The sequence below is a fragment of the Mchenga conophoros genome, linkage group LG7, assembly GCF_057382185.1.
Source record: "Mchenga conophoros isolate Kocher_MC1m ecotype Shallow Benthic linkage group LG7, M_conophoros_male_GT1.1, whole genome shotgun sequence".
NCBI lineage: Eukaryota > Metazoa > Chordata > Actinopteri > Cichliformes > Cichlidae > Mchenga > Mchenga conophoros.
This window is the reverse complement of record NC_140532.1, coordinates 29,356,182-29,378,695: the sequence shown is the minus strand read 5'-3', so window position 1 is coordinate 29,378,695 and position 22,514 is coordinate 29,356,182. Positions and strand designations below refer to the sequence as shown.

Sequence of the window (22,514 nt, the reverse complement as noted above, 5' to 3'; positions counted from 1 at the left end):
TCTTTCTGTTCTCTGCTGATTTTAAATTGGACTCTAATAAAACTAATGAACCAGTGCCCGACGCTCTCAGTGTGAGTGTGAAGCTCAGGACGCCTGAGAGGCCCTGCTCTGAGACCTTCAGCTTATTAAAGGACACTAGATTCAGAGTTTAATGTTTGAACTTTTATTTGATGCAAGATAAAGACAAACATCACATTTCCTTTTTCATTTGTCCTGCTCCTCGCCGTGAGTGACGACGTAACACAAGGATTTGTAGTCCAGGTTTCTGGTTGCGTTTATGTTTGATGACTGAAACATCTGCTTCATCTACAGACACACAGGTATCGATGTCACGCCTGTCACTAAACATTTCCAAAGCGAGCCCTTTTCATTTTTACACTTTCATTCGCTCAGTGTTTTCACTTTCTATCACGGCCTGAATAAGGAGACGTTGGCGTGAGAACTCTTTGTGGATGAAGCCTTTGTCGTCGGGGTCGAACATTTTGATGCACGCTGCAGGCACCGACCTGTTTCAGCGACTGCTGAAATAAAAATAAGAGTGTATTTGCAGGGTGAAACACCTCAGAGCGATGGCCACCAGCAGGACTCTGTACTGTATTCTAGACGGTGTACAGAAGTTTATAAATGTATTAGTAGATCATATTTAAATATAACTATATTATAGTAGATACACAGTAGTATAATTCTGTGCTGTATTGTAGATGGTGTAGAGTAGTGTAACTTTATTGTACTACTGTTTACCATCTAGAATACAGTGTATTAACTGTATTACACAGAGTAATCCGGTTCGCTCTGTTAGGTCTCTGAGCGTTTAGCTTCATTGGTAACATTTCAAATTGTGATTTGTATAAAAAGCATAACCATGGGCTGTGAGAGAACACCTACCATCTCTGCTCATCAACTCTGATGCTGCTCTATGATGATTTGGGGTCAGAGGCTTTATATACAGCAGCTGTCCGGGATGCAGATGCCACACAGTGATAATCTGAACTGACCAGCCCTGTGGGGGTTGAGGTGGGAGCCTTTGGTCCTGCAAAGTTCCCCTTACATGGAAAGCGCTCGGTGAAAGCTCGGTTCTCAGGAGGCCCAACAAGTGTTTCTATTTTGAGTCAAACATCAGACGCAGGAAGGCCGAGGCCACACCCGTCTCTCTTTTTATGATAAATGGCCTGTATTTGTATAGCGCTTTACTTAGTCTCTATGGACCCCAAAGCGCTTTACACTACAATCAGTCATCCACCCATTCATACACAGGTGATGGCAAGCTACATTGTAGCCACAGCTGCCCTGGGGCACACTGACAGAGGCGAGGCTGCCGGACACAGGCGCCACCGGGCCCTCTGACCTCTGACCACCACCAGTAGACAACGGCTGAAGTGTTTTGCCCAAGGACACAACGACTGAGACTGTCGGAGCTGGGGCTCGAACCGGCAACCTTCTGATTACAAGACGAACGCCCAACTCTTGAGCCCCAATTTTATTTCATTAGTTCAATGATATTTTATATGATTTTATTTTGAGTTTCAGGTGAAAAATCTCATCAAACTCTGTGATGAAACTGAGTGACTTCCGGCCCTGGACAGACTGAGAGCTATTTACAGCTCTGTGTAATAATTCAATAATACATGTTTTATTTATCACAGCATTCAGAACTCAGTTTTTTTAAAACCAGTGAACCGGTGCCGGACGCTCTCAGTGTGAGTGTGAAGCTCAGGATCACCTGAGACGTCCTGCCCTGAGACCTTCAGCTCATTAAGGGACGCCGTGTGGTCACTGCTGGCATTACCTACAGTGACCACACGGAGGCGCTGTGGTGTTTGGCTTCAGCTCTGTGCTGCGCAAAATCCATCCAACAAATACAGCACGTGACGTCAGAAACCAGGTGGCCTCTTCATCGTCATCGTGAGGAAAATAAGACCGTGCTGCAGAGCAGGTGCCGAACTTAATTAAAAAAAAAAGATCCAACAATTTTAAATGTTTTTATCCAACAACAGGTGACAGTGAAGCACACGTGGCTCTTTGTGACGTATTTCAGATCTGCTGAGTGTGCTATCATATTCAGCGTGTAACAGCATGTAATGCGCAGCACAAGTATTACTGTGAGTGCGTTTAAATCAGACACTTCCTTGTTTTTCGCTTTATTTTATTGAAATGAGAATGAAAACTTTAAACGTTGAGAACGAAGTTTAGAATAAACACCAAGAAACCATTCTTTAGAGTTCACTGTTTGTTAAAGACTAATATTACTTTTGTCACAATGAAACTTTGGTTTTTAAGGATAATATTTTTCTTCGTAAACAGTGTATGTAATTAAACATTTTTCCAAGACAGTGTCAGAGAAACTTTTCGGCTCGGGCTTCTTATTTTATATTACGCTTATTTTAATGAATGTTCCCCCTTTTTTCATTTGTTTATTTTTAATTTTATCCCAAAGACATTGCATTTTAATTTATTTTGCCCCACAGACAGTGTTTATTTAATATTATTTTTTACTGAAACTTTTTTATTTTCCATAGTGTGTTTATTATTTAATTTTATTTCTTAAATTTTTCCGTAGGGTGTATTTTTTTATTAATGTATCTGTAATTTTTTATCCGTAATTTTATTAGAGATTATTATTATTTTCCGTACATTGTGTATTTTTACTTTATTTATCTATTCACACCGTAGACAGCAGAGTTTTTATTTATGCAGTTATTTTCCATTGACAGTGCGGTGCACGCGCTGAGTGGGCTCTGAAGGAGGCGCATTCATACCGCTTTAATACTACATTACCCACAACCCCCCGCCCGCGCTGAGCCATGTTGTAGGAAATCCGCTTGCGGCGGATTATTGTAATCCGACAGAGGGTCTGGGCGACACATCGGATCACGACAGGAAAAAACTGAAGCGCAGCGGCCTGGAACAGATGCACCTTGTCCGAGAATAACGGGATAAAGCCGAGACATGATCCGCCGCGCCGCTCGGTGCTGCTGAAGCCAGAGATCGGCGCTGCTGCCCGGGCCGCTTCCTGCCTGGACCGCGGGTCGGCATCACCGCACCGCAGAGAGGAGTAGGGCAGAGCGGAGAGGCTCCGGTTTGTCGGTGAAACGGACGCCCTCGCTCCCTCTTCCCTACCCTGGTCAGGTCTGACTCCAGCTCGACTCGGTTCGCTTGCCCTGTACGCGGAGGGACGCGCTGCCGCCGCCGCTCCCAGCCCCACCACCAGCTAGCGCGGCTAGCTCGCTCCAGCTAGCCTGCTAGCTCGTCAGGAAGAATCGGTCCAGTTTAGTTCGGAATTTCTCCTGTTTTCCGGCCCGCAGCCCGCAGGGAGGGAGCATGTCGGCCAAAGACCAGAGCAAACTCTCCACCACGGAGCGGCCCGTCAAAGGTACGTGATTGTCCGGCTTTAGAGCGCGTTCCTGGGGCAGGAAGTTGACGGGTGTCGGGGCTAATGGCTTCGCTAAATGTGAGCAGCTGGATGTCAGAGCCGCAGTTAGCGGTGATTTCTCCCCGAGCTGCCCGCTTTAACGCCTCTTCCACCAGGCAGGGGGAAACAGGCAGTCCGGCCAATCAATCAGCCCGCTAATCGATGCCGCGGCAGCTAACAACTTAGCCTTTTAGCTTAGCAGCCCTGAGCTCCAGATGTAGGTGTGCGGTGTGAGAGCCCGCCGTCAAGCCACGCTCGATGCTTGGGTTCACGCGGAAAGTCCGCACGACGCCGCGGATACCTGGATCCTGTCCGCGGGTATACACCGCCCCGTGTGCGGCAGGCAGCTGGCCTCGTAATGGTTCAGGGGTGAATAAACTGGCCTCGTCAACCCCCCGCCCCCGAATCTGCCCCGCTGTGTGTGTTTATGGAAAATGAGTTTGAAATTGAGGTTTGTGTGGAGGACTGAGCCACGTTCTGCTGCTGCGGTTTTTCTCTGCGGTGTTCAGAGCTCTCAGAGAGGCAGCAGCTGGTGCTTCACCGCTCTGCAGAACAAACACCCCCGAGACGAGCCCATCCGAGCCCGGAGGCAACCTCCTGCTCAGCATCACAGGCTCTCCGAACCCCTGCACACACACCCCACATTTAAAGACCTATCAATTTAATTTATTATAATTTAATGAAAATATTTTTATTTTATTTTTTACGTTTTATAATTCAGTTCATCTTTATTTTGGATTTTTTTTTCATTTATATTTTAGTTTTTTATTGTATCATTAGTGTTTTAGTTTATATTTGAAATGTTCTGCCATTTAATTTCACAAATTATTTAGTTTATGTTATGCTATGATTGTGGCGATTTCACAGTGTATAACCACATGGTTATTATTATTATCAATCAGGAAACAATATTAATAATATTAAAATGGTGGTGGATAGTGTCTTTCTTTACTTCTGCTTTTGTTTTATTTTTGGAGTTTTTGATGGCACCTTAAAAAGTTGTTATTGCCCACTTTAGCCATCAATGAAATTATCCGGTTAGATTTAAACAGAACTTTTCATCTGCAGAAGGCTCATGAGTCTGAGAGACACTGCTCCCCACCAACATCTACTGTTTTATAAGACCTGCTTATTACACAGTAGATGAATAAAATTATTAAGTTCAATGTCGTTATCATTTCTTCATGATGAAACAGGAAGTAATGAAGCTATTAGGAGTTGTGTCTCCAAACGGGCGGCGTTGGGTTGTGAACTCTGGTTCCTGTTGAATCACTGAAGCCTAAAATAACTTCCTGCTGCTCCAAGCATCAATGAATTTGAGCGTTTTTAGCGTGTTTTAGACTCGACTGTTAGGCCGGCTAATGTATGCTGATTGATCAGGAGCACTGCACAGATGGGCCATCGCTGGAGCCCAGTTTGGTGGTTGCTGGAGAATAAAACGGCTTTCTCTCTGAGTCGTTGTGGTGTCGGGTGAAGCAGCAGGTGGGGTCATGTTTGATATGCTCACCGGGTTTGAGAAGCTTAGGAGGGCCACTGGTCATTACACAGACCTCCTTAATGCCGGTGCCGCCGCTCAGGAAGCCGATACGGCCGACTCTGATTGGAGTTACCTGCTCAGAATCACCTTTGATTGTTTATCTGTGAGCACCAACACAACAACTCTTCCAGGAATATCTGGATGGATTTCCAGATCCACTCTAAGAGTTTATCAGTTCGTTTTTGAAAGTCCAGAACCTTATCCTTCTGATAAGCTGCCCTGAGCACTCAGCCTCACTGTTGGTTTTCTCTGATGACAACCTGGTTGCTGTTTGATTTGGGAATGGTCACAGAGAACAGCTCCTACTTGGATTCTGGGAATTTTCTTTGGGATGTTTCCACGTGTTGTTTGCAGCCCTGAATCAGCTCGATTGAATTATGTAATTACTTCAGGCTGAGCAGCTTGCTGCTGATGGCTGTAGTTCATCACAGCAGCCCAATCTGCAGCTTCCTGTTGAACCCTGTGTGTGTGCGCGTGCATGTGTGTTCTGGCCTTTTGGTTTAGTTACCGATGGTAATCGAATCAGTCGGGCCGTCTGCCTCGCTCGGCATGTGTAATGATTCTGTCCTCATTCATGATTGATGGAGCTGGGCTGGAGGATGCAGCAGGATTGCTCTGCTGTCCTGGCCTCTGTGATGGAGCTCCACCCTGGACCCCGTCCACTCCACCCACAGAGAATCGGGTCAGCACGGTCTCCAAAGCCTATAATCTTATGGTTATTCCATCCAACATCAAAAGGAAGGAAAATGCTGATCTGTTAAGGTGGTTAAGGTGTTAAGACTTTTTGGGGTGGGCCTGAGCACGGAGTGCCGTCTGGGGCCTGTCCCGCTCAGGGGTACACGCCAACCCTCACCCTGTACGTTCGGGCGTTGTGCAGTCAAAAAGGTGCACATCTGCAGCACTTTAAGGGTCACATGAAGTTAGACAGGTATTTGGGTATTTATGGTGTGATTGGAGCTCAGTATGAGAGACTTCACGTTAGTTTCTCCTTTCGCTGCTCTTAGCCTTGCTGTGGGTGCACCTCCTCACACGCAGAGTGGAGCAGAGGGAGGATGGGAAGGAGGTGGTGACCATCCAGGTGATGACAGAGCTGCTCCTCAGGTGTGACGCTGAAGCTAACAGGCGCTAGCGTTTGACCTCGGTTTGTGGTAGATGCGTGAAGTCGTGCAGAGGTGTTCAAGTATGAACTCGAGGCAAGACTGAAAGTAACACACACACAACTGCAGGTTATTAACAGTAATGTGAAGCTGTCAGCCCGACCTGCTCCAACTTGTGTGGATGAGTCAGTTTGGGTTATTCGGCTGTGTGGGGTTTGTTCCTGAGCAGTTCCTTTTCTCTGTCGGTCACGTTAACGTTGCTCGTTATCGATGGCTGCGTCGGCTGCAGGAAGCTGTGAGTTCATATATATGCAAACAAGATGAAAATGAGCTTCTTATCTAACGAGTTGTCATTCTCGTCGGTGCAGATGTTTGCATGGCGGCGTTAATGTGAGGCTCAGACTGAAGCCTTAGCTGTGATGGTTTGGCCTCAGACCAGTCCATAGACAGCACTGACCCCCCCCCAAAAAATAAATAAATAAATAAATAAATAAATAAAAATAAGGGAAGGGGGGGTCTTCCATGTTTGGCATGTGGGCTTCAGTCCGTGGGTTCTGTCGTTGCTGTTGCTTGTTTAAGTGAAGTTTCTTTGCACTCAGGTCTGATTCTGTGTGTCCTGCTGGTGTTTGCTCGCTGGCTGCACAGACAGAAACAAGCGGCCATCTGTGCTGGGCCGGCTCGCTGCTTTGCTTATGTTTGACTGGCAGGCAGCCGCGTGGCTTCAACAGCAAACAAAGTGCGGGGCCGCGGCTGAGTTTACTAAGCATCTGAGCAGTTTCACTCTTCCTGTGTCCCTCCTGCTGATGGTTATTTGAATACCGCTTCCTGCAGCGGTCGGCAACACCTCCTTTTCACAATCGTGGTTTTGTTTTTCTCTCTCTCTCTTCACACACTCCACTCTCACTTCCGAGTTGTCGGGCAGATAAATTTGTCTGGTGGGGACTCGCAGCTGCTTTTACTTCGATGAACCAGTTCACGAGGAGCTGCGACGTGATTGGCTGAACACGTGCGGCCTGGTTTGGTTTCAGAGCTGCGTGCTGAACTAGAGCGCCGTGCCAGGAGCGAGTGTTCAGGAACATTCAGTGTCTGCGTGATTGCTCCCGTCTTCTTAGACCTTCCTCTCGGTGCATCACCGTGTTTATGTCACCGCAGCAGTCAGGTGACCAAACAGCCTCTGACCTCACAGCAGGTGAACTGGGCGGTCGGAGCCGGTGTGGCGGGGAAAGGTGATAAAAACACAAAATACATGTTTGTGACCAATCACAGCGCACACTGACCCGCCTGTCTGACTGCACCGTCACTGAGTTCATGTAGACAGACACAGGTGATTCCAGGTCATAAATGTATCACATGACCTGGACCGTGCAGGTGAGAGCAGACAGTCATGTCATGTGTCCTTCTCCTCCTGCCTTTATATATTTTATATATTCTTTAACTGTGATTCTGATTCCTGCTGCAGTGCATCTGCTCGGGCTCAGCTGCTCAGTAACAGTTGTTACAGCAGCGGTTTTACAGCGTTGGTCCAAACACCTTTAAGGAACGTTAGTAACCGTGGGTGTAGAAGCTCGGCCCTGCCTGCTGGAGTCTGTGAGCAGCGACGGGTTTTCTTGAAATAAGCTGCTTGGTATTTCCTGCAGGGCTGGGCCGCGCCGCCACACTCTGCTGCTTTGTGTTCAGGACGAGCCCCGACATGCCGCGGACACCTCACCGACGCTGATCTGCCTGTGGGCCTGCGTGGTTGGCTCTGAGGTGTGACCTGGATAAGCTTGGATTTGAAGTCAGCGGGCCTGCTCTTTGCAAACAAAGCCGCGGGTACCCGGGTGATCTCAGGTGTGCTGCAAAGGCACGTCGTGACCTCGCTGATGATAAGAGCATTCCTAACGAGGCGTTATCTGAGCGTGGGAATGTTACAGCACAAAAACAGCCAGAAAACACCCGAACAGGGGACCAACCTTTATTAAAGATTACAGCAAGCGATCACCTGTCAGCAGGACAGGAATACGAGTTCCTGTTCAATATCATTAAATATCATCATTAAAAAGTATCAATTCTGTCCCTGAACAACAGCATGGAGCCCCTTTAAACTAAAGGGTGAAGGTTTTGTGTGTTCTGTATGAGGTCACAGTGTAACCGTGTCCCTTCTCTCTTTCATCTCTCTGCAGCCGTGCCGTATCCTCCTGGAGACCGCCTGATGGTCAAAGAGCTGTACGTGGACGGGAGGCCCAGTTTGGAGGTGCTCAAGGCCCATCTGGTAAAGGAGGGTCGGCTGGAGGAGGAGACGGCCCTGCGGATCATCAACGAGGGTGCCGCCATCCTCCGGCAGGAGAAATGCATGCTTGAGGTGGAAGCCCCCATCACAGGTAAAGCCTCGCCTTGACCCCGCCCACTTGGTATGTCAGCGACGTGCAGAGACATTTAAAGATGTCAGCTGAGAATTTATCACCAGCATGTTTTCCTCTTTGTTAATGATGAAAGAACACGGTCTGCTAACGCTAATGTTACAGCTTTGCATGAGCGACAGCTCATAATCATCCTCCTCTCAGCTCAGCCTTTGTCTGAAAGCGGCTGTAGTAACGCTGAGCTTGTTGTGTTTGTATGTGCAGTGTGCGGAGATGTCCACGGTCAGTTCTTCGACCTGATGAAGCTCTTCGAGGTGGGTGGGTCCCCCAGCACCACCCGTTACCTGTTCCTCGGGGACTACGTAGACCGAGGCTACTTCAGCATCGAGGTGCGTGTCTGTAGCTTCCTCGGCACAGGAAAGAAATGTCATTTGTTGCCTTTTTATACTTTTTGTGCTCTTGTTTTGTCTCTTTTTCATTATTTTTTTTGTTTTTTGGGTCACTTTGTTTGTCTTCGGGTTGTTTTCTTCCTTTTTTGGATCTTGTTTTCGGTCTTTCTTTTGTGCTTGTCTTGAATCTTTTTTGGGTTGTTTTGTGGGTATTAGTTGGCAGTTGGGGCGTTCTCTCATTTATTCGTTAGCTCCTGCGTACTTATACCCGTCCAGGTTTGCTGTGCGTCTTCAGCCTTCCTGGGTGTTGTGGGAGTGTGTGCAGAGCTCGGAGTCGTCTTGTTTATTGTGTTGGAGTTGTCAGGATGTGTTGGTACAGAAATCCTGGCGTGACATTTGGAGACTCGGCCCGCACGGCTCTGCAGGGCATCTTTAAATAGTCATGGGTAATAAAAGGCACACTGTTTGCCCCCTCGCCGCCCTGACTGCCACACCCACTCTTCCACACAAACACACCCTGCTAGACACACACACTTACACAAACACACAAACTCAAACTCCAGCTGCGCCCCATCAGAGGGAGCACCGGGCGTCTTCTGGCATGGAGCTGCTGACATTTGTATGGCTGCCGTCGTGCTTCCTTGTTTGGGATTAGTGGACATCCTGGAGCTGCTCCTCCTCCTCCTCAGCTCTGCCTGGACCTCAGAGACGCCGTGTGTCATCGTCCTGTTTCAAAGTCACACTCAGTTTGCAGCAGCAGATGCTTGACTGAACTCTGTTAGTTTAGAGGTCATTTGTCTTCATAAAGACTCGTTTTCCAGACGACTCAACAGCCGCAGACCGAACGGCGTGCTGCGTGTCCCGACTCTGAGTCACGGCTGAATCAGCCGATTGCTCTAATGTCTTTTGTGTTTTTTGACCTTTTCAGACATTTAATTGGGCAGAAAAAGTCTCTCAGAAGTTTTAACTGCAGCTCAAATCTGAGTGTTTAGTCATACCACATGATCATGGCAGCACCGCATGCTTCAGTTCCTGTGACGTCCAGCACAGGCAGCAGTGAGTCGGCCCCCGTGTTAAAACGTTGTAGCACAAATAAACATGTTTGCAGACTGATGCACAAACTGTTTGCTCTCTGGAGAAAAGACAGTTTTGCCGATTATCCATAAACTAAGAGGAATCTCATTTACTGCTAAAAATCTTCACTTTTTAGCCACAAACCAGAAATTCTTGAGGTCGTCTCCTCTCTTTGAGGTTGTGTAGTTTTATTTTGTCTTGCTGTTTTCCTGCTGTTCTCTCCAGTCTCATCTTTCAAAGGCTGAATGGTGAAGCGTGCCGCTGCTCTTTTACTAACAAAGGGAACACGAGCGTAAAGTCACCCATGTCTGACACAAGCCGTGGCTTTACCAGCGCCATGAAGTTACATAATTGCATGTAGGAATGACAGCGTGCACGCAGCCTGACTCCAACACTGGTTATTCTTCTCGTCTTCCTCTGCGCTCGGCTCAGTTGAACAGCTCGACGCCTTCAGAGCAGAAAAAACATTAAATTGAAACAGGTGGTGCACAAAAACACAGGAGTGAGTGGCAGCTGAAAGGATCCGTGGGTTTGTTTGGAGGTTGAGGATGACGTCCGTCAGCTGCCGGTTTACTGCATGTCAGTGCTTCAGCAGCTCTTTCCCTGATGGAGATGAAGGTTTCTCCATGATACTCGTATTCCCTCTGCACCGAGAGTTTCTGCTCGAGGACTGTCGGCCACGGCCTGTAGCGATCAATAATGGCATCGACTAATCCCCCATAATTAATGAATCTGTCAGAGTCAGTAAACAGCGGCGGATCATCTCACAGCGTCGGGCTGCTGTTAGTCATCTCACAGCCTGCAGACCTCCTCCTCTGCCGGCCTCCACCTTCAGTCATGGCGGTGAACCGGGAATGATAATCCAACGTTATCATCCTGATTATTATGTCACATTCAGCGTAAACCTTTTATGTTTGTGCTTTATTTTCACCATGACGGTGTTGCCTCTCCCCACCTTAAAATCTCACATCACTCACAACAACAGCTGGACTGTTTAACTGAAGGAGAATTTGGACCCAGGAGCGGTTAACTCCATCAGTCTTAGAGAACTGTTCACGTGGAGTCAGGTGATGGTGTTTCTCACGATTATCCGTGTGTGTGTGTGTGTGTGTGTGTGTGTGTGTTACTGCAGTGTGTACTGTACCTGTGGGCCCTGAAGGTCAACCATCCCAACACCCTCTTCCTCCTCAGAGGCAACCACGAGTGCCGACATCTCACAGAGTACTTCACCTTCAAGCAGGAGTGTAAGTGTTTGTCCTCACACACCAGCATCAGAGACCGCTTATCTGACTGCAGCTGACCTTGGTGTGTGTGCGTTTCCAGGTAAGATAAAGTACTCTGAGCGTGTATACGATGCCTGCATGGAGGCGTTTGACTGCCTGCCTCTGGCCGCCCTCCTCAACCAGCAGTTCCTGTGTGTGCACGGAGGTCTAAGCCCTGAGATCACCTGCCTGGATGACATACGAAAGGTGAGATGTGTTACATCACGAAAGGGCTGACAGCCAGAGTCTTCAGTAGGCACGTCACTGATAGTCTGAAGTTTTGCATTTTTCATCGGTTTCTAATAATAACGTAAATGTTTGTAAATGTTTATAAACCACAAGCCTGAATCTGACTTCACTGACTTCTCTGTTTACGACATGTGCTGGCCCTTGGCTGGCTTACTGGGGTCAGCCAATCAGAAGAAAGTGTGCTTTTAGGGAGGAGGGCCTTAGGAAGAGTGAGAGAGTTATTGAGAGAGCGTTTGGCTCTTGTCCCAAAAGGCTGATTCTGTTCATCTGGACATGGCGTTTTTAGTGGGAGAAGCTTTCGTCACTCATCCAAGTGACTTCTTCAGTCTCAGCTGACTGCAGGTTTCCACAATCTTATAAACAGTACATTTACATAATGACTGAAACCAGCCCACTGAAGGAACAATGGGGCTGTGAGGTCAGTTCCTTGATCCTTAATGAGTGATGAGTGACAAAACATTTCTCCCACTGAAAACGCTACGTCCAGATGAACAGAATCAGCCTTTTGGGATTTACTTACCTGGATGATTGAGAATGCATCAAGATATTAGAAGAGCCGGCAGGCGAAGAATCAGAGCTGGAAACGATTTACTCTTCTTGGTGGTGGTTTATAAACACATTCTCTTTTAGAGAGGTTTCACAATGAGCTCACCTGAAACCCTGGCTGATTGGGACCCACACCCAGTTTCACACCTTGGCTCAGGCGATTAGAGGATCATCAGGGGGTCCTTTTGTCCCTCTGTGGGGGGATACTCCCACGAGGTTTAAATCTGGGACTCCCCACCATTTGACCTTAGAACTGAAGAAGCTTCTCGGATGAGAGGTGAAACGTCTTCAAGCAACTTAAAGAAGTCCAGACGCTTTTCTTTGCAAGCTCCTTTGACTACGATGACCTGGATGACTGAGAACCTCACAGACACATTCTCTTTTAGAGTTTAAATTATCTTAAATTTTCCTGTTTTTTCCAGCTGGACCGGTTTAAGGAGCCTCCGGCATTCGGGCCAATGTGCGACCTGCTGTGGTCAGACCCGGGCGAGGACTACGGCTCAGAGAAGACCCAGGAACACTTCTGCCACAACAGTGTCAGAGGATGCTCTTATTTCTACAGGTACAAGCCACGCTGCTGCCGCCCGAGCACCAAAAAGCAGAGCGCTCTGTTAATCCGAGCTGATTAAAGCTTTTACAAACAATGGCTTATCTGTGGATAAGTGAGTGCCGTTAAATCCGCTGTCACACAGATACTGAAAATAAATATTAGCATTCCCTGCTCTGTCTTAATAGTTAAGCTGAATCTGCAGCGTTGACACTGCTCGGAAGTCACAGGGCGACGAAAGCTGCTCCTAAGCCTCTTTTATCCACCATTAGTTTGTTTCAGTAGCTCGACATTTACAGAACTCATTACAGCGAGCATGTTTGTGGCCGTCTGGCCTTTATTACCGAGTCAGCACACACAAACCTGAGTGAGCATCTGGGTCGCTTCAGACGGCGTCTCAGACCCATCACTGGACACGACTGACTGGGAGGATCCACACAGACCCACACCACTACAGGAAGTAAAGACGGCCTTACTTAGGGTGGAGGCCACATATACAGTGAGAGAAAAATGTGACGCTGCATCGATTTTAACGTGAAATAATTCAAGAACAGAGGCAGCAGCATCAGAAGTTTACTTCCCGTCTCTATTTTTAGGGTCAGTAAAAAGGTCTGGGGTTTTTTTTTGTTTTTTTTTTTTGTTCTGGTTTTTTTTTTTTAAACGTTGCTCAATAAAAGTCTGCTCCTATCAATCACCGATACAGGAAGTGTATCCTTTATTAAAGTAAACCGATAGCTCCCTGCAGTTTTTAAGACAGAATGTTTTCTTGCACTTCCTGACGCGAAGCATCGGTGACCTCTGCTGGAGGTTTCATCCTGTTAAATGGGAGTTTTTTCTCTCAAATGTCGCCAAGCGTTTGCTCAAAGGGTGTCATGTGATAACTGTGGGGTCTTTATTAAGCTCCCTGAGTTAGCTGCTGTTGTGATTTGGTGTTATACAAAAATAAATTGAAATGTTCCTCAACTGTAAGCCTCGGGCTGCATGATGCTGGTGGCCTCAGGCTCAGGCTTAAACTCAGGTTTAAGTGATGATTGTGTGACACCACCTGCACACCTGACCCATGCAGACTGAGCTTCATGAAGGCGCCTCCATCTTCTTTAATGTGTGGTTTGCTGAATGAATCATCTCCTTGAACTTTAGTCAAGTGATGAAGGGGATTCATTTCTGGGCTTTGCTTTTACTTGAGTGAGTGTGGATTAAAGAAAAAAAACTCAGGAAGTGTGTGTGTGTGTGTGTGTGTGTGTGTGTGTGTGTGTGTGGGGTATGATTTTCTGAAGTGAGCTGGCATTTCTGTGAGGATCTGATCCCCCCCCCCCCCCCCCCCCCCGTGTAAAGCCCCGACCTTAATTAATCCTAATTTTAGCGCTTTCAGCATCGCTTGTCATACTCAAGTTTGAGCAGCTCTCTTAGCTGTCATGGTAACTGCGGTGGGTTGGAGGAGGCGGTTCTGATGCTCATCACGTTCAGTGAGATCACCTCCATCTGTGTGTGTGTGTGTGTGTGTGTGTCTGTCTTGTAAAAGCCGTTCTTTAAAACTCTTCTTGTTGTGTGTGTGTTTCAGTTACCCGGCAGTCTGTGACTTTCTGATGAACAATAACCTGCTGTCTGTAATACGAGCACATGAAGCTCAGGACGCTGGGTGAGTTCATTACGGCTGTTTATAAACAAAAGTGTGTTTTCATGACCGTGTGTGTGTGCGGCCTGCCCCTCGTGGATTTTAGAGGAAGTGCAGTGTTTTTAAAGCACCGTCCATTTTTCTCCGGCAGGTATCGAATGTACAGGAAAAGTCAGACGACGGGGTTTCCTTCTTTAATCACAATCTTCTCGGCTCCCAACTACCTGGATGTGTACAACAACAAAGGTAAGAGGACCAGAGGAGGAGGGAAACCATGGCAGCAGGAGGCAGGCTGATGGAGTCAAGATAATGAGTGTGTGTGTGTGTGTGTGTGTGTGTGTGTGGTCCTCAGCGGCGGTGCTGAAATACGAGAACAACGTGATGAACATTCGGCAGTTTAACTGCTCCCCTCACCCTTACTGGCTCCCCAACTTCATGGATGTCTTCACCTGGTCTCTGCCCTTCGTTGGAGAGAAAGGTGAGGGTCAAAGAGGAGGGAGGATCTTTCTAAAGTTTGCATTCTGTGATAACCAATCAGACATGCCGCTGTGTGTGTCCTCTGAAACAGTGACGGAGATGCTGGTGAACGTGCTGAACATTTGCTCCGATGACGAGCTCCTATCCGAAGCCGACGACACGGGCGAGGGTAAGAACGCCTTTAGCCACACCCATTTAGTTTCCACACATGCTCAGTAAGGCTCGGCCTGCACGGACGGCAGTTTGGCACCTTTGCATTTCTTGCCATGTTAGGTTCACATGGTCACGAGGGTGTCGCACATACCTCCTGCAGCAGGTTCACACGTTTTATTTTCACTGTCTTCACAGTGAATTCTGTGCGGTTTTCTTAGATAAAGTGCAGCTCGCAGCAGTGAGACAGGATATCAGACTATCCTTGAACACACGACACTGACCTCTGATGGCGGTGATAAAAACACAACTCTGTGCTGAAAGCTTTAGTTTTCTTACAGTCGAGCTGATGTAAAGTGGATCTGATCCATGTCTCTGCTGTTCCAGTGGGACTTTCATGGTAAAATATCTAATCATGAGCTCAGTCTGTGTTCAGTAATCTCTGTGAGCCCAAAGCTCAGCATGCACACTGCTCTGAACACCCAGTTTACCCCTTTTTTTCCCTACTTTTGGATCTCTGTGATGTCATAGAGAGCAGGGCTGAGATGTTCTGGTTTAGATCAGCTTCACTGGAAGTGCTGTATGCCAGCCAGATGGTGCTCTGGGGTGTTTTATTAGCTGCTGACAGGCTGACTGTGGAGGCCGGCGAGTCAGAGAAGCCTTAAAAAAAAAAAAAAAGTTGTCAGTAGTATCTGGCGTGTTGCCATGGCGACCTGCAGCGGGTGCTTAACACTGAATGTAAATGAATCAGATGCGTTGGGGCCCAGGGAGGAAGTGAAACCCTGAGGGAAGTCGATGTGTGGCGGCAGCTGTTAGAACGAGTTTGGCTCATAACTGCGAGAGCGCAGTCGCTATTAGCCCCGCCTCCTCTGTGGTTCGCTGATTATTACTGTGATAATCTCTGCTAACAATGAGACGGTTATGAGGAAGATGAAGGAGATACCTGCTGTGGGGTTTACAGTCTTACTGATTCAGGAAGAAATAAATGTTTTATTCCGTCAGAGTTACAGGTCAGCTCAGATTATCACTCATCCTCTGAATTAATCATTAATGCTCAGAAAACTTCAGCAGGTCTCTGAAAGGAAGACGACATCGAGCTGTGTGCGTGTGCATTAAACACTCAGGTTATCACAGCTTCCTCTAGTCTTGGATCTTTGTGATGTCACAGAGAGTCAAAGTTTTGTTTACCAGGGCAGACAATCAGAACATGGTTTCCTTAAAGGAAGATGAGCTAAAAAAAGCTTGTTTCAGAGTGAGCTGAGGCTCAGGATCAGATACAGAAGCATTATTCTGAATTGTGCATACAAAGCTGCTCTACGAGTGTTCAGGAATAAAAACCTGGAGCAGGAAATGGGCAGAACTGTGAATCCACTCCGACAGCTCGATCAGTGTCGGCCTGAAGCTCAAGAAACTGAGGAAACTATTTTTAAATAGTCTTTACTTGTGTGGACGGGGAATGATGAAAAAAGAGGAGCCTGTTGGGTATTTTTGAATGATGAGCTCTGGAATTAAATTTAAAAAAAAAACTCGGGGAAAATAAACTGGATCAAATTTACTGCAGCAAACTGAGATTGAAAGAAAATGTTTTTAACTGTTAAAAGTCCAAAATGTATTCCCTCAATCACATTTACCAAAGACAGCTACTTTTCTAGGGCGCTTCCGGCCCCTGGGCCTTATGTTTGACACCCCTGGGAGAAACAACTTGAACTATAAATGTGTCATAATGCTTTAAACTTACTGAAAACTCGCTGCATGGGTGACGTGCTCGGGTTCATTGGGTTTAAATATGTCTGTGCATCATCTGTTTTCTCGTGTGACGGTTCACTGAATTTGTGAAATTTTAGACCAATTTGTTTGCTTAAAAATATACTTTTCCTCTGCTCAAATTATTATGTGGTAGTTAGAAGTTCCCATCAGGTCATAACTAGTCTGCACATTCGGTGTATTTTTCTATGCATGTGACTTTTTTAAAGTCTGTGTGTTTGTTATTTCTGTGCACAAGTTACTTATTTCTGATTTAAGGCTGGTTCACACGGTTGAATTCTCCGACCCAGCTGCTTGGCTCTGAGGTTTTTCTCACTGTGTTCTGCAGATGTCTTGGTTAAATCCAGTTCTGCCTCAATTTCTAAAAACAGTCAGACTCGCATCTTGATATCCTTACGAACGTTTCGTCGACCCTGACAAGCTTCCGCAGTATAGATCGAGTTCTTCATTTCAAATGCCACCAAACTTTTCAAGACTTTTTCCATTCTGCTCCTCAGGTGGCGCTCCGGCTGTCAGGAAGGAGGTGATCAGGAACAAGATCCGGGCGATTGGAAAGATGGCTCGCGTCTTCTCCGTGCTCAGGTGTGTTTTATATTCCTGAAGGTTTGGGTGAAGTTTATACTGCAATGAGACTCTTTAACATCAGGGCCATGTTTAGAAGCAGGAGACGGTTTAAGTCCTTTTTCTGTACGATTTCTTTCTTTCTTTTTTTAATCGTCACTCTAAAATGTGGAATAAAGAGGTTGTTGGAGCACGGTACTGAGAGTTTTGCTCCACTTTGATTTAAGGCTAATGAGTTTCTCAGTCGTTTACATTTGTCCTCCTTTGATTCTGTGGAAGTGTGTCAGAATAATTTGTCCTTAAAGTGTGACTGCTCCTCTTCAGAAAATGTCTTGCTGTTATTTTAAGGCTCAGGAAAGCATCGCAGGCTCCTTATCTTCAGTCCGTCTTTATGACTGAGTTGATCTCTATCAGCAGTTTAATTCTACTTCTGTTTGCACTCACTTCTTCAACCGAGAACTTTGTTTCATTACAGCTTGGTGTCTTTTTACTGAAGTGCAAATCATAAAATGAAAATTAGGACTATAATAAAATCAAATGAAACGGTCCCACACCCAGGATATCAGATATGATATAAAACCACAGATACAGACACGTGCAAAGAACAAAAGCCTGAAAAAACAGGTCAAGTTTAAACCAGTTAACCAGATGTATATTGGCCCGTGTACGGGAATCTGAACAGCTCAGCAGCGTTTCATTGGACCTGCTGCTAACAGAAGCTCATTAATGCTTTCTAAACTAACAGGTTTAACAGATATCTGCACATGAATATTTAGACATGTTGGGAAATGGACAGTCTTTGGTACCAGAAGCGTTCTGAATTCTGATTGGCTTTGGCTATAATCAGGCGAAAAGTCGGTGTGGTTTGGACAAAGTCGGACTGATAAGGTGGGATTTTTTCACACCTAACCAACACAAACGAGGGTGTGTTTGCCTGGTATTTAGACTTGGCTTCAGTTACTCGGGTTTGACCTAAACAAATATTATGTTTGAACAAATCAGTTTGTTGTACAGTTTGAGTAATTTAGTAGAACTAAACATTTAGTTCAGCCACAGATGAATTCAACCCTGACTTCTTTAGAGAACTGACATCAGCCGAGTAGGAACAAATAGCCGTGTGTTGTCTGGATAGAGCAGCACCTTTATTATTTATTATTTATTTATTAGAAGGGTGAATAAAAAAATTGCAGCAGGCCAGTGATTGACCACGTCTTTCAGCTTTTATGTCTTTATGAAAATCACTTCATGTTTCAGTTATTTTTGCAAATCCCGTCATCTGCAGTAAAAGACTGAACAGGTGACTTGTCTCCTGGTGGAGAGGAACAAGCTTTCCTCAGAAAACTGAGAAAGAGGTTTGCATGTGTTTGCATCTCAGTGTGGTTGCTAATAAAGAGTACCTCCACCTAAGCAGAGCTTAAAAAGGCTCCCAAGCTGGAGCTCTACAAACGTGCTTTGTTCCTAGTTTCTGCTGTGTTGGCACACAGGAAACACACAGGAGGCTATGAAAGGTTGTGTGGAGCTTTGAGCTCTGGTTATATCATAAACAATAATCTGGAGAGCTAATCTGGTAGAATGTTGGTGAACCTGGTCAGGAGGAGTCCTTGTTTCTTCTTTCAGGTTTGTTGTGCAGCAGTGACCTCCTCCTCCCATCTGTGCTGTCTCTGAAAACATCACGCCGTCATATTTAGACTTCCTGTCTGGAGGCTTTTGAAGTTAACTGTGCCTCATCGGTGACACGATCAGCTGACACTCTCTAATGATGTTGTGTTTGTGTGTCGACAGAGAGGAGAACGAGAGCGTACTGCAGCTGAAGGGGCTGACCCCGACGGGGACGCTGCCCCTCGGTGTTTTGTCCGGCGGTCGGCGGACTCTGCAGAGCGGTGAGTGCGAGCGCAGCGGAACATCCCACCAAACACTAACCCAGAGTCCAGCTAACACTAACCGCCCCATGCCTGCACTCACACCGAGAGACTAACCGCCGAGAAACTGCCCCCGCCTCATCAGCATGTAGCCTGGTGGAAATGTCGAGTGTCCTCAATTCTCCTGTGACGGACCAACCTGTGCACATCTCTGCAGCACACTGGCCTTCAAAGACGAACGGCTGCAGGGAGAGCAAGCACATATCAAACTGCATTTACTTATTTTCATGGATTAATGGCTAATTATACTTATTATTACAAAGCCTGAAAACTTCACCCACACTCCTGGTCCTGATCTGGTCATGTAGATCACTTCATCAGCTGCAGCTTGTGGCAATATTCCAGGTTATATGTATAACGTCTGTATTTATGGAGGTGAATTCATATTAAATGTAAAAGTAGTCGCCTGAACCTCGACCTTTTGTCCCCCTGGTAAAAACCATCATCACCAGGGTCAGACTAACCAGCGGGTCTTACTTCAGAGCAGGGTAGGTCGGAGTTGGCGGCATGAACTTTGCACCACTGAATCAGGACCGATTGGGAGCTGCGTCACGTTTAGACGCCAAAATCGTCACTTTGATATGACGGTAGAGTCAGGCGCGGGTGGTTTGTCTTTGCGGTTTCCGACAGACCCCCATAAACCCAATGAAGATGTTAGCTGTGCTCTAATCTCGGACTCTGTGGTCAGGATGGTGGGGTGGTGGGGGGTGGGTGGGGTTGTATGATGATTGACTCCATGTTAACAGGACTGATAACGTGACTGACTGAATGCATTGATATATAATGTTCCCACTCTCTCTCCATTGGTTTTTTGGCATGGCACTTCTACTCACGCTTACACAGCCACCGTAGAGGCAGAAGAGGCACGAGGTATGCAACCGACCCTCCGACTCTCTGTGTGACTGTCTGTGTTCACCCACTCTGAAATATGTCTGTGCTGTTGGTGTCTAATGTTCAACCTGAACCTTTTATGAGCTAATGTGAGAGCTGATTATTGATCACCTGTTTCTTTGTCTTCATGCTGTCTTTGTCCTGTTTCAAGTAAGTTTCCTCAGCTTCTCTTCGTGTTTTTAAAAGTGACTGTTTGTGCAGCGGGTCAGAAACGAGCCAGCAGGACAGCAAAAGTTCACACACAAGTTCTAAAATAAAAAGTGAAATATTTTTAATGATGTTACACGCTAATAAAATACTGTAGTAAAATACTAATCTGTTACTAAAATTTAAAATGTTAAATGGTAAATAATAAAATATCTAAATAATATTAACATAATTGCCATAATTATATATTACTAATTAGAAATATCCTTAAAGTACAAAAATATTGCTGAAAATAATTTTGATTAAATGTTTTCTTTACATTTTTGACAATTTATTTTATAAATTAAATGGAATTTGTTAAAAGTAATAGAAGTATTTTACTGAAATTTTAAAGAAAAATCTCAAAATTATTTTAAAATATTTCTTAAAACTGGAAAGTTTTTTTACACAATAACATGATTTTTTTTCACCAGATATTTATTTTTAGGAGAAATCGTTGAAATGTGTCATAAAATATTAGCATTACGTGCAGACATTGAAAATACATTTTAAAGTAAAGCTGGACGGCGGCATCCAGCGCTGGCGGTGACCTTCTGACCCGGCTGTGCTTGACGTCTCCTCGTGTCTAACCTCTTCCTGTTTCCTCGCAGCCATTCAAGGCTTCAACCCGCAGCACAAGATCCAGAGCTTCGAGGAGGCGCGAGGGCTGGACCGCATCAACGAGAGGATGCCGCCGCGTCGCGACAGCAAGCAGCACGAGGCCCCGCCCTCCCTCAACAACCTGCCGGCGAGCACCGGACCCCCGGACAAGAACGGCACCAACGCTCAGGCCTAGACCCTCCCCCTCCTCTCCCTCCTTCTCTCCTTCCCTGCCTCCTTTCCTTTCCTCCCCTCCCTCCTCCCTCCGTCACGAGCGGCAGACGAGGCCGTTCAGTCCGAGCGACTCGCCGCGCTTTATTTATTACATCATCGGTTAAATATCGTAGATCCAGACTGAACAGGAAAAGTCTCAGCGCCGCTCGATGCCTCCAATCAGGAGGCAGCTGGTACTTGATGCCACACCTTCGTATCAGCCACACCTCTTTTTCTTCTTTTTTCTTCTTTGGTCCGGGGAGGAAGTGACGCTCATTCAAACGCTGTGTTCGTGCCCACACACACACACACACACACACACACACACACACACACACACCCATCCTTTCTTATGCCAATGATAGTGTGACTGAGCTCCGCCGAGCGAGTATTTACATTTATAATATATGTATATTTTAATTGTTCCCTCTTTTCAATGTGATGTTTTTTTGTTTTTTTTTTATAACATAGACTTAGGCTTTAACTATCCAGGTGGGAGGGGGCGGAGCGAGAGTGGAGGTGTGGAGGCAGTGGAGGGAAAGAGTTGAAGGTTCTGCTTTATTAAAACTGAGTTTCTGAGCTGAAGCTCCTAATTCTGGAAAAATGACTCGAGCCTCCCCGGCCGGTTGAACTTCAGACAGATCTGTTATATTCCGATATTTTGGAAAAGCTGGGAACGCGTCATGCTCCTGTTTTACAGGAGTGAGTTTAACATGGCCTCCACTGGCGCTCCAGCGCGTTTTAGTGAAATGCACCTTTACAAATCCATCGCAGCTCTTTGGGGAAATTGTTATAAAAGAATTATATTAAAATCATTGGTCAAAAATATCTGAGAAAAATGGAAATGACAGCCTGAGAAAATATTTTAATGAATTAAAAACTCAAAAGAGAATTCTGCCAAAACAAATCAGAGAAAATCTGAAAATTATAATTTGTGAAACTTGTGAGAGGAAAAAAAGTTTAAAAAAAAAGTGTACATAAATAAAGTCATCTGTTAATAAATGGCTTGAGTGCTGACGCAGAATAAAGCTGAATCATTTAACATGACGGCAGTCAGAAACCACCGATCCTCCTAGTCTCTGAGCTGGATGTAAATAATAATCATAATCATCAATATTAATAATTTACGTCATTTTTGATTGAAATTGATTGAGACCGGCAGTTTTAGTAGAACAGAAGAGCCCTTCACACAAAGAGGAGGAGGGAGTTTCAGGTGTGCTTCAGGTGTGATGAGGACCTGCGTGGGTTTGATTTGACTCTTGATTTATTTTTGGTGGGGGGGGTTTGCCGGGCCTCATTTCTCAGAACATATCTCACCGAATGTACAGAGAGGAAAAAACATCTGGATGTTTGTCTGTAAGCAGCTGGATTTGTTCCTGCGAGGCCTCATCTCTGTAGACGTTTCACTCATTCAATAAAAACTCAACAACAGCTGCTCAGTGTGTGTCTGTGTGTGCTTTGGTCTCAAGGACGCCGTCTGTGTGCGAACAGGTCGCCGAGCAGCTGCCAATCAGAGTGCGGCGTGGGAGGTGGTCCTTTGTGCAGCTTTTATCTGTTACCAAGCAACGCAGACTCTCCACATCATCACCTGCTGCTCACTCCACGTGAAGTAGCTCGCAGCCAGGCGGGAAAGGCTGACGATGATTCAATTTAATTAAAAAAATAAAATATGGTGGTGGGGGTGTTTGG

At 46.1% G+C, this 22,514-nt stretch overlaps 1 protein-coding gene across 3 annotated transcripts; it reads left to right on the top strand.

The window, feature by feature from the left end:
• Positions 1-2,480: 2,480 nt before the first annotated feature.
• Positions 2,481-22,259, top strand: ppp3ccb (protein phosphatase 3, catalytic subunit, gamma isozyme, b). Of its 3 annotated transcripts, none has more exons than XM_085278774.1 (14): positions 2,482-3,370; positions 8,206-8,403; positions 8,647-8,771; positions 10,978-11,089; positions 11,169-11,314; positions 12,325-12,464; positions 14,011-14,088; positions 14,216-14,310; positions 14,417-14,542; positions 14,633-14,710; positions 16,953-17,037; positions 18,799-18,896; positions 19,779-19,805; positions 20,633-22,259. In XM_085278774.1, the coding sequence occupies exons 1-14, from the start codon at positions 3,319-3,321 to the stop codon at positions 20,806-20,808; spliced, it is 1,536 nt and encodes a 511-aa protein (XP_085134900.1). In that variant the 5' UTR covers positions 2,482-3,318; the 3' UTR covers positions 20,809-22,259. The 3 variants fall into 3 exon arrangements, with proteins under 3 accessions (XP_085134902.1, XP_085134900.1, XP_085134899.1); XM_085278773.1 differs by having other exon boundaries at positions 2,483-3,370; positions 20,624-22,259; XM_085278776.1 differs by lacking the exon at positions 19,779-19,805 and having other exon boundaries at positions 2,481-3,370; positions 20,624-22,259.
• The last annotated feature ends 255 nt before the right edge of the window (positions 22,260-22,514 follow it).

Excerpts from the sequence above, each read along its gene's own strand:
- ppp3ccb (XM_085278773.1), top strand. The coding sequence starts at position 3,319 with ATGTCGGCCAAAGACCAGAGCAAACTCTCCACCACGGAGCGGCCCGTC. Across the intron at positions 12,465-14,010 it reads GGATGCTCTTATTTCTACAG|TTACCCGGCAGTCTGTGACT; the intron begins GTACAAGCCACG and ends TGTGTGTTTCAG. Across the intron at positions 14,543-14,632 it reads GCCCTTCGTTGGAGAGAAAG|TGACGGAGATGCTGGTGAAC; the intron begins GTGAGGGTCAAA and ends CCTCTGAAACAG.